The following is a 12,009-nucleotide window of genomic DNA, read 5'->3' on the forward strand; positions in this document are numbered from 1 at the left end:
TCTCTTTCTCACTCACATACACACAAACACGTGCTCTCTACCTCTCTCTCTCTCTCTCTCTCTCTCTCTCTCTCATACACTCACATACAAACACACACACACACACTCTCTCTCTCTCAGACGCACACTGACACACACACTGTCACACATACGCACATGCTATCTCTTTCTCACTTACAGACACGCAAACACACGAGCACTCTCTCTCTGTCACACACACACTCTCTCTCAGACACACGCACACACACGCACTCTCTCTAACTCACACACACACACAAGCACACACACACAGATACACACGCGCTCTCTCTCGCACAAACTCGCACTCTCTCTCTCAAACAATCACACTCACTCTCTCTCTCGCTCACACACGCACTATCTCTCTGGCGCACACTCGCATTCTCTCTCAAACACCAACAAACAGATGCTGTCTCTCTGACACACACACGCTCTCTATCTCTTACACACACACATACACACACGCTCTCTCTCTCTCAAAAACACACACAGATGGTGTCTCCCTCACAATCACACACCCACTCTCTCTCTCAGACACAAGCACACACACACACATACACACAAGCTCTTTCTCTCTCACACACACATGCTCTCTCTCTCTCTCCCTCTCTCTCTCTCTGATCTCTCTCTCACACACACTCACATGCACACGCACACACGCACTCTCTCTCTCGGACACACACACACATACACACTATCGCTGTCACATCACAGACTCTTGCTCTCTCTCAAACACACGCACGTGCTTTCTCTCTCACACACACACAGACACACTACCACGTACGCACGCACACACACACTCTCTCAGACACATACATGCACACACACACAAACACACAGACAGTCACACATACTCTGACACTAACACATGCTATCTCTCTCTCACTCACGCACGTACACACGAGCTCTCTCACACACACACCCTCGCACTCTCTCTCTCTCTCACATGCACGCACATTCTCTCTCTCGCACACACACACACGCTCTCGGATGCATACACACAAGCTATCTCTCTCACGCATACGCTCTTTCTTTCACAAATAGACACACACACACAAACACACACAGACACGCTCTCTCTCTCGCAAACACACGCACACAAGCCCTCTCTCAGACATACACACACACGCACAGATTCTCTCTCTCTTTCACACACCATCAGACACACACTCTCTCTCCCTCAGACAAACTCACATGCGCTCTCTGTTATACTCACAAACGCTTTCTCTCTCTCAGACGCACAGACATGCACGCTCTCTCTCTGACGCACAGGCACACACGTGCTCTCTCCCTCAGTCGCTCTCTCTCTCTCTCTCTCTGTGCACACACACAGACATACACACACACAAACACACACAAGCACACTATCTCTCACACACACACGCACGCTCTCTGTCAGATGCACACACACAAATACTTGCTCTCTCTCTCTCTCTCTCTCTCTCACACACACACACACACACGCACATGCACGCGTGTTCTCTCACAGACACACACACACGCACATGCTCTCTTTATCTCACACACACAGACACACTATGTGTCTTACAAACACACACTCACACACTCTCAGGCACGCACACACACTCACACGCACACACATACAGTCTGTCACTCACACACTCTCTCAGACACACACACACACACACACTCTGTCACACACAAGAATGCTATCTCTTTCTCACTCACATACCCACACACACGTTCTCTCTCTCTCACTCTCTCTTTCTCTCTCTCTCTCTCTCTCTCATTCTCTCATACACACATGCATGCACACACACACACATACACACTCAAACACACACACGCACTCTCTCAGACGCACACACACATACACAGTGTCACAAAAACGCACATGCTACCTTTTTCTCACTCACAGGCACGCAAACACATGAGCTCGAGCTCTCTCACACACACTCTCTCTCACAGACACATGCACACCCACGCACTCTCTCTAACTCACACATACACAAGCAGACACACACCCAGATACACACACCCTCTCTCTCAAGCAATCACACGCACTCTCCCTCTCGCTCACACACACGCTCTCTCTCTCTGGCACACACACGCACTCTCTCTTTCTCTCTTTCAAACACAAAGAAACAGACGCTGTCTCTCTCACACAGACATGCTCGCTGTCTTTAAACACACACGCACACACACACGCTCTCTCTCTCTCACACACACACAGATGGTGCCTCCCTCACAATCACACACACATACTCTCTCAGACACAAACACACAAGCTCTCTCTCACACACACACATGCGCGTGCTCTCTCTCTCTCCCCCTCTCTCTCACACACGCAAACATAAACACACGCACACACACACACAAGCTCTCTGTCTCACACACACACACGCTCTCTCCCTCTCAGACGCGCACACATATACACACTACCACAGTCACACACACACACTTGCTCTCTCTCAAACACACGCACGTGTTTTCTCTCTCACTCACAAACACAGACATACTCACACGTACGCACGCACACAGCAACACTCTCAGACACACACACACAGACACACTCTCTGACACACACACATGCTATATCTCTCTCACATGCACACACACAAGCCCACTCTCTCACATGCACACACACACATTCTCTCTCTCTCTCACACACACGCTCTCTCAGATGCACACACACACACGCTCTTTCGCACACACACACAGACACAGACACAAACAGACACGCTCTCTCGCTCTCAAACACACGCACACACGCCCTCTCTCAGACACGCACACACTTTCTCCCTCCTTCACACACACATACACACACTCTCTCTCCCTCAGACAAACTCATATGCACGCTCTCTCTCATGCACAGGCACACTGTCCCTCAGACACACACACACACACACACACGTGTTCTCTCCCTCAGAGACACTCTCTCTCTCTCTCTCTCTCTCTCTTCACACACAAACACACACACACACAAGCACTCTCTCTCACACACACACACGCACACTGTATCTCAGATGCATACACACACGCTATCTCTCTCACACATACGCTCCCTCTCGGAAAAATACACACAAATGCTATCTCTCACAAACACACCCACAAACACTCGCTGCCTCTCACTCACACACACACACACACACACACACACCAGCACGCATGTTCTCTCTCAGACACACACACACACACACACACACACACACACACACACACACGCACATGCTCTCTCTATCTCACACACACATACTCAGACCCACTATGTCTCTTGCAAACACACACTCACACACTCTCAGACGCACACACACAGTCTCACACGCACACAAACCCTCTGTTACGCACAAACACACACACACGCACACACACACTCTCAGACACCCCAACACACACACACATGCTATCTCTTTCTCACTCACATACTCAAACACACGTGCCCTCTCCCACACTCTCTCTCTCTCTCGCTCTCTCATACACATATACACACACCAACACACACATACACACACAAACACACACACTCTCTCTCTCGCTCAGACGAACACAAACACACACACTGTCATACACACGCACATGCTATTTCTTTCTCACTCACAGAGACGCAAACACACGAGCTCTCTCTCTCTCGCCCTCTCTCTCTCACACACACACTCTCTCTCAGACACACGCACACACACGCACTCTCTCTAACTCACACACACAAGCACACACACACAGAGATACACGAACGCTCTCTCTCTCACAAACACACACACATACACACTCTCTCTCTCAAACAATAACACGCAGTCTCTCTCTCACACACATGCACGCGCTCTCTCCCTGTGGCGCACACACACACACTCTCTCTCGTAAACTCAAACAAACAGATGCTGTCTCTCTCACACACACACGCTCTCTGTCTCTTATACATACACACTCAGACACACACACACACGCTCTCTCTCACTCACACACACAGATGGTGTCTCCCTCACAATTACACACACAAGCTCGCTCTCAGACACACAGACACTCTCTCTCACACAAAAAACACACACACACACTCACACACACAAGCTCTCTCGCTCACACACACGCTCTCTCAGATGCACACACACACACGCTCTTTCGCACACACACAGTCACAGACACAAACAGACACGCTCTCTCGCTCTCAAACACACGCACACACGCCCTCTCTCAGACACGCACACACTTTATCTCTCCTTCACACACACATACACACACTCTCTCTCCCTCAGACAAACTCATATGCACGCTCTCCCTCATGCACAGGCACACTGCCCCTCAGACACACACACACGTGTTCTCTCCCTCAGAGACACTCTCTCTCGCTCTCTCCACACACAAACACACACACACACACACACACACACACACACACACACACAAGCACTCTCTCTCACACACACACACTGTACCTCAGATGCATACACACACGCTATCTCTCTCACACATACGCTCCCTCTCGGAAAAATACACACAAATGCTACCTCTCACAAACACATCCACAAACACTCGCTGCCTCTCACTCACACTCACACACACAGACACACACACACACACACACACACATGCTCTCTCTCTCTCTCACACACAGATGGTGTCTCTCTCACAATCACACACACACGCTCTCTCTTAGAAACACACAGATACATACTCTCTCTCACACCCACACTCTGTCTCTCTCTCACACACACACATGCTCTCTCAGACGCGCACACACACGCTCTCTCTCAAACTCACACAAAACACGCGCTGTCACTCTCTCACACACACAGACATACACACACGTACACACGTACACATGCACACACGCGCTCTCTCAGACACATACACTCGCACACACACAGACATACAGACTCTGACACACACAGTGTGCAGTGGTGGCACAGTGGCACAGTGGTTAGCACCGCAGCCTCACAGCTCCAGCGACCCGGGTTCAATTCTGGGTACTGCCTGTGTGGAGTTTGCAAGTTCTCCCTGTGTCTGCGTGGGTGCTCCGGTTTCCTCCCACATGCCAAAGACTTGCAGTTTGATAGGTTAATTGGCCATTATAAATTGCCCCTAGTATAGGTAGGTGGTAGGGATTAGTGTAGGATTAGTATAAATGGGTGGTTGATGGGCGGCACAGACTCGGTGGGCCGAAGGGCCTGTTTCAGTGCTGTATCTCTAAACTAAACTAAACACACAGACGTACACCCATGTGCACACGCACACACGCAATCTCTCAGACGCATACACACGCACACACACAGACACTCAGACACACACACTCTGACGCACACACATCCTATCTCTCTCTCACTCGGGCACACACACACACTCTCTCTCTCACACACACACACACACACAAGCTCTCTCTCACACACACACATGATCTGTCTCTCGCGCACACACACATGCTCTCTCAGACACACACACACACACACACACGCTATCTCTCTCTCACACACGTTCTTTCTCTCTCACTCTCACACATACGCCACAGGCACTGGTGTGCCACTGAACCAGACATGCAGACATCTAGACGCACTCACACACAGTTCACAACTCAGCACTGAGACAGACATACATGCAGACATACACAAGCTATCTCTCACACAACACACACACTCTTCGTTTTAGACACACACACAGACACTCTCTCCCTCTCTTTCCCACTGACACATAGACACACACACATGCTCTCTATCACACACACACAAACACACACAATCACACAGGCTCTCTCACAAACACACTCTCTCTCACACACACATATACACGTTTTCTCTCTTTCTCACACACACACACCCACACCCACAAGATCTCTCTCTCTCTCTCACACACGATGTCTCTCGCTCACAAACACAAACACACACACACACACAGTCTCTCTCTCTCACACACACACATTGTGTCTAACACACACACACATACGCACATGCACATTCTGTCTCTCTCACACATAAGCAATCAAACACACATCACAGCCTATTCACTGTGCCGCACACACACAAACTTACACACACACATACACACACACATACACACACACACGCACAACACACGCAGATCACACCACAGGCACTGGTGTGCCACTGAACCAGACATACAGACATACAGATGCACTCACGCACAGGTCACAACTCAGCACTGAGACAGACATACATGCACATATACACAAACTATCTCTCTCACAACACACACGTTCTCTGTTTTAACCACACACACACACACACTCTCTCACACACACTGACACATACACACACACGTACATGCTTTTTTATCTCAAACTCACACTCTCTGTTAAACACATACACACACACACACAAACACACACACGCTGTCTCTCTCACACAGACACGCAAATTCTCTTTCTCACACACACACGGACACACGCTCTTTCTCAGGTGTATGCACACACGCTCTTTCAAACACACAGCTACACGCTCTCTCAGAAACACACACATACACGCAATCTCTCTCTCTCTCTCACACACACACATTCTGTCTAACACACACACATATGCGCATGCACATTCTTTCTCTCTCACGCATATGCACTCACACACGCATAACAGCCCAGGCACTGAGCTGGACACAGACACACACACATTCATGACACACGAACATCACACCGCAGGCACTGGTGTGCCACTGAACCAGACATCCAGACATACACACAGACGCACTCACACAAAGGTCAGACCCTAGTCCTGAGCCAGACATACATACACATGCACACATGCACGCGTGCGCACACACACACACACCACACCATACCACACTACAGGCTTTGACGCAGAATCTTTCAATCAGTTCAACATTTAACTTTCCACACAAGAGCAAAGTGTTGCAGATGGTGGCAATCTGAAATAAAAGCAGAATATGCTGGAAATGCTCATCAGGACTTGCAGTATTTGTGGGGAAGGAGAAACAGAGTTAATGTTTCAGGTCAATGATCCTTCTTCAGAACTGGGAGAGATTAGAGATGGAACAGTTTTTAAACAGATGGCGGTAGGAGGTAGGGGTAGGATTATGATCAACGTTCAGTTTAACAATTTAAATATCATCCTTTTATTATTTAATCTCTCCTGTCTTCCACTGTATCACAGATCTTCCCGTTTGTTCATTCAGGTTCAATCATTTTAAAACATCACTAGATACAGGAACGCATTTATAAATCTCAATAAGTCCACAATCAAACTGGTAACTTTGCTCCAGCCTGATGTATAATTTCTCTGTTTATTTCCCTTCCTCACAGTTAACTTGCTGACGATTGGGATCCTGTCTCGGGGAAAGTGCGGTCTCTCCAAATGTGTCACTCGCTACCTGGTGGCCATGTCAGCGGCGGATCTACTGGTCATTATCCTGGACCTGATATTGAGACACATTCCCATTGTTTATCAGGAACGGTTTCTATTCCTGTGGCACATCCCCGTGTGTAATATCCACGCTGTCTTGCTTTACGTAGCCACAGACTGTTCAGTCTGGTTCACCGTCACTTTCACCTTTGATCGATTTGTGGCTATTTGTTGCCAGAAGCTGAAAAGTAAATATTGCAGTGAGAAAACTTCGGCTGTGGTTGTGGGAACAGTGACTGTGCTGAGCTGTTTAAAGAACATCTTCTGGTATTTTATGTTAACAAGTCGGTATTTGCTGATGAACGATCCCTGGTTTTGTTCTGTAACACTGGATGTTCAGTTCTCTCTGGTCTGGACAACAATCGAGTTCCTCCACAACATTATAACCCCGGGGTTCCCATTTGTTGTGATTCTGCTGCTCAATGCTCTCACCATCAGACACATTTTAGCGAGCAGAAGAGGACGCAGGAGACTCCGGGCTCACAGCAGTGGGGAGAGTCGAAGCGACCCAGAGATGGAGAGGCGAAGGAAATCCATCATTTTACTGTTAGTTATCTCAGGGAATTTCATTCTGTTGTGGGCAGTGTTAATGGTGTTTTCGATATGGAACCGGATGTATAATCTGGGGTATAAGTCTGTTTATCTCCCTCGGTTTCTGCTGGAACCGGGCTTCATGTTGCAACTCCTCAGTTGCTGCACAAACACTGCGATTTACGCCGTGACCCAGACTCAGTTCCGAGAGCAGTTGAAGAATGTGGTGAAATTTCCCTTTACTACAATTGTTAAATTCATTCAATGATCAGAGGAACTGAATCACTGGCGGGCAGGGCATGACACCCTAGAGACAGAGCGGGGGCGGGGCCGGTCACCAAGGAGACAGAGTGGGGGATGGGGTCTGTTCCAGGGTGAGGGGGAGTGGGGCGTGGCCTGCTTCCAGGGTGACGGGGTGTCGCGGCGGGGCCTGTTTCCGGGCTTAGGGTGAATGGAGGCGGGGTCTGTTTCCAGGGTACCAGGGAGTCGGGGCGGGGTTTGCTTCCAGGGTGAGGGTCAGTGGGCGCGGGACCTATTTCCAGGGTGACGGGGACTGGGGGCGGAGTCTGTTTCCTGTGTGACCGGAAGTGCGGGTGGGCCACTTTCCCAGGGTAACGGGGAGTGGGTGACTGGAAGCTGCAGTCATAATCTGAAACTTTTACAATTTTTACAATCCCTTTATAACAAAAAGAATCCTTCTAATTATTTATAACCCTTTATAATCATTTATAAACATTTTCAGACCTTTATAACCATTATAAACTATTTATAATTCTTCATAGCACTTTGTTAATCTTTATAATCCTTTAGGACTGTTGATAATTTATTATCCTTTATGCGCCTTTATTCTCATTTATAACCTGTTACATTCACTGCCCTGGACAGAAAACATTGAAAATGATCGCCGTGGATTGCTTTCATTTCAAACCGACCACAGTGCATATGATTTCAAATTGCCGCAGCACATGTCACTTAAAATGGCCGCAGTGCAGGTGACATCAAACAGCCACATTGCATGCCAATTAAAATGCTGGCAGTGCAAGGGACAGTTGGAAGCAGGCCTGTGATAATTCCTGTTGGAATGGTACTGAGACTCAATCACATACCAGGAAATGGCCCATTCCAACCAAGCCTTCATTAAAAACAGCTTAGCTGGTACAGAGTCCCCTCACACAGCAGCAAAGGGCCCACGCACACCAGGCTTGTTTTAATCCAGGCATTGTTGTACTGAGTCGCACTCACCCACCAGGATGGGGTCAATTGAAACCAAGCCTGTGGTAACCCCAGGTGGAATGGTACTGAGCCCCACTCGCACATCAGCAAAGTGCCAATTCAAACTAAGCCTATGTTAACCCAATCTGGAGTGGTACTGAGTTCCACTCAAAGAGAAAGCAAGTGACAGGGCGAACCAGGCCTCTGTTAATCCCAAGGGCAGTGGTACTGAGCCCCACACTAATAACAGGGTAGTGCCAGTCAAACCAGGCCTTTATTTATCCCAGTTTGAGTGATACTGAGTCCCATTCAAAAACCAGCAAAGGGCTAATTCAAATCAAGAATGTGTTCATCCCAGCTGGAATGTTACTGAGTCCCACTCACACGTCTGGAATGGAGCAACTCGAGCCAGGCCAAAGTTAATCTCAGTTGGAGTGATACTGAGTCCTACTTCCACTCCTGGATAGACGCAAATAATTCCAGGCCTGTTTCAATCCAAGTTGAAGTGGCACAGAGACCCACTCAAACACCAGGAATGATCCAATCCATACCACAGCGCTGTGAATACCATCTGGAGTGGTACTGAGTCCAATTCAATCACCAGCAAAGTCCCACATATAATCTAGCCTGTGTTTATCCAATTTGGAGTGGGACTCAGTCCAAAGCCCGAATCACGAAATGGCCAATTCAAGCCAGGCCGATGATAATCGCAGCTGGATTAGTACTGAGTCTTATGCACAAAACAGGAAAGGGGTATTTCAAACCAGGCCTGTGCTAATCCCAGCTGGTGTGTTACTAAGACCCACTCACACACCAGAAAACCGACAATTCAATCCAGGCCTCTATAACTGCCAACTGGAGTGGTAGTGAAGCCCAATCACACACCAGAAAAGGGCTAATTCAATCAAGGCCTCTATAACTACGAACTAGAGTGGTACTGAACCCCAAGCACACACAAGGAAGGAGCCCATTCAATCCTAGCCAGTATAAATAACAGCTTGGTACCAAATCCCCATCACAGAATGAGAAAAGGCCAGTTCAATCCAGGCCTCTATTAATAACAGCTGGAGTGGCACTGAGCCACGCCCACACAAGTGGAAAGAGCCAATTCAATCCGGGACTCAAGAAAAACCAGCTGGAGTGGTATTGAGTCCACTCACACGTCTGGAAAGCACCAATTCAATCCTGGCCTATATTATTACCAGCTGAAGTGCTACTGAGGCACAGTCATACACCATGAACGAGCCAATTCAATCCGGGCCTCGATGAATACCAGCTGGAGTGGTACCGAACGACACTCACACACCTGGAAGGAGCCAAATCTATCCAGGCCTCCATTAATACAAAGTGGAGTGGTACTAAACCCAACTCACACACCAAAGAATAGACAATTCAATCCAGGCCTCTATCAAAACCAGCTGGAGTGGTACTTAACCCCACTCACACAGGAGGAAAGAGCAAAATCAATCCAGGCCTTTATTAATACAAGCTGGAGGGGTACTGAGTCACACTCACACACCAGGATAGAGATAATTCACCCCAGACCTCTATTTTTACCAGCTGGAGTGGTACTGAGCCCCACTCACTCACCAGGAAAGGCCATATCAATCCAGGCCACTGTGAATACCAGGTGGAGTGGTACTGGGTGCATTCACGATCCAGGGTAGAGCCAATTGAATCCGGGCCTCTTTTATTACCAGCTGGAATGGTAACGAGCCGCACCCACGCACCAAGAAAGAACCACTTCAATCCAGGCCTCTACTAATACCAGCTGGAGTGGTACTGAGCCCCACCCACGCACCAGGAAAGAGCCACTTCAATCCAGGCCTCTATTAATACAAGCTGGAGTAGTACTGAACACCACTCACACACCAGGAAAGTGCCACTTCAATCCAGGCCTCTATTAATACTAACTGGATGGGTACTAAACACCCTCATACACGAGGAAAGAACCCAATCAATTTAGACCTTTATCAATACCAACTGGATTGGCACTGAGGCCCATCAACACACCAGGCTAGAGCCAATTCAACCCAGTCCTCTATTGTTACCAGCTGGAGTGGTACTGAAACCCACTCACACACGAGGAAAGAACCAAATCAATCCAGGCCTTTATTAATATCAGCTAGAGTGGTACTGCGCCCCAAGCACTCACCAGGAAAAGCCATATCAATCCATGCCACTATTAATACCAGTTGGATTGGTACTGAGTTCACTCACGAACCAGGATAGAGGCAATTGAATCCAGACCTCTTTTACTACCAGCTGGAGTGTTATTGAGCTCCACTCACGCACCAGGAAAGAGCGTATCCAATCCAGGCCTCTATTATCACCAACTGAAGTGGTACGCACACACCAAGGAAGTGCCACTTCAATACAGGCATCTATTAATACAAGCTGGAGTGATACTGAATCCCACTCACACACGAGCAAAGAACCAAATCAATCCAGACATTTATTAATACCAGCTGGAGTGGTACTGAGTCCCATTCACACACCAGGCTAGAGCCAATTGAACCCAGTCCTCTATTGTTACCAACTGGAGTGCAACTGAGCCCCACCCATACAGCAGGATGGAGCCAATTCAATCCAGACCTCTCGTAGTACCATCTGGTGTAGTACTGAAACCCACTCACACACCAGAAAAGAGCCAATTCACTCCAGGCCTCTATTCGTACTAACTCGAGGGGTACTGAGTCCCACTCACTTACCAAGAAAGAGCGAATTCAATCCAGGCCTTAATTAACACCGCTGGAGTGGGACTGAACACTGCTCACTCACCAGGAAAGTGCCACTTCAATCCATGCCTCTATTAAAACCAGCTGGAGTGGTACTGAACCCCATTCACACACGAGGAAAGAGCCATATCAATCCAGACTTCTATTAATACCAGGTGGAGCGGTGCTGAGCCCCGTTCAAGCAACTGGGAAGG

At 48.4% G+C, this 12,009-nt stretch overlaps 1 protein-coding gene across 1 annotated transcript; it reads left to right on the forward strand.

Moving 5' to 3' along the window:
• Positions 1 to 7,239: 7,239 nt before the first annotated feature.
• Positions 7,240 to 8,133, forward strand: LOC137356054 (probable G-protein coupled receptor 139; the record flags this gene model as incomplete). The annotated part of the gene is made up of 1 exon (XM_068021796.1): positions 7,240 to 8,133. A coding segment is annotated over one exon (894 nt), but the record flags the coding sequence as incomplete, so codon positions are not given.
• Positions 8,134 to 12,009: the final 3,876 nt, after the last annotated feature.

This window comes from Heterodontus francisci, chromosome 44, assembly GCF_036365525.1.
Source record: "Heterodontus francisci isolate sHetFra1 chromosome 44, sHetFra1.hap1, whole genome shotgun sequence".
Classification (NCBI taxonomy): Eukaryota; Metazoa; Chordata; class Chondrichthyes; order Heterodontiformes; family Heterodontidae; genus Heterodontus; species Heterodontus francisci.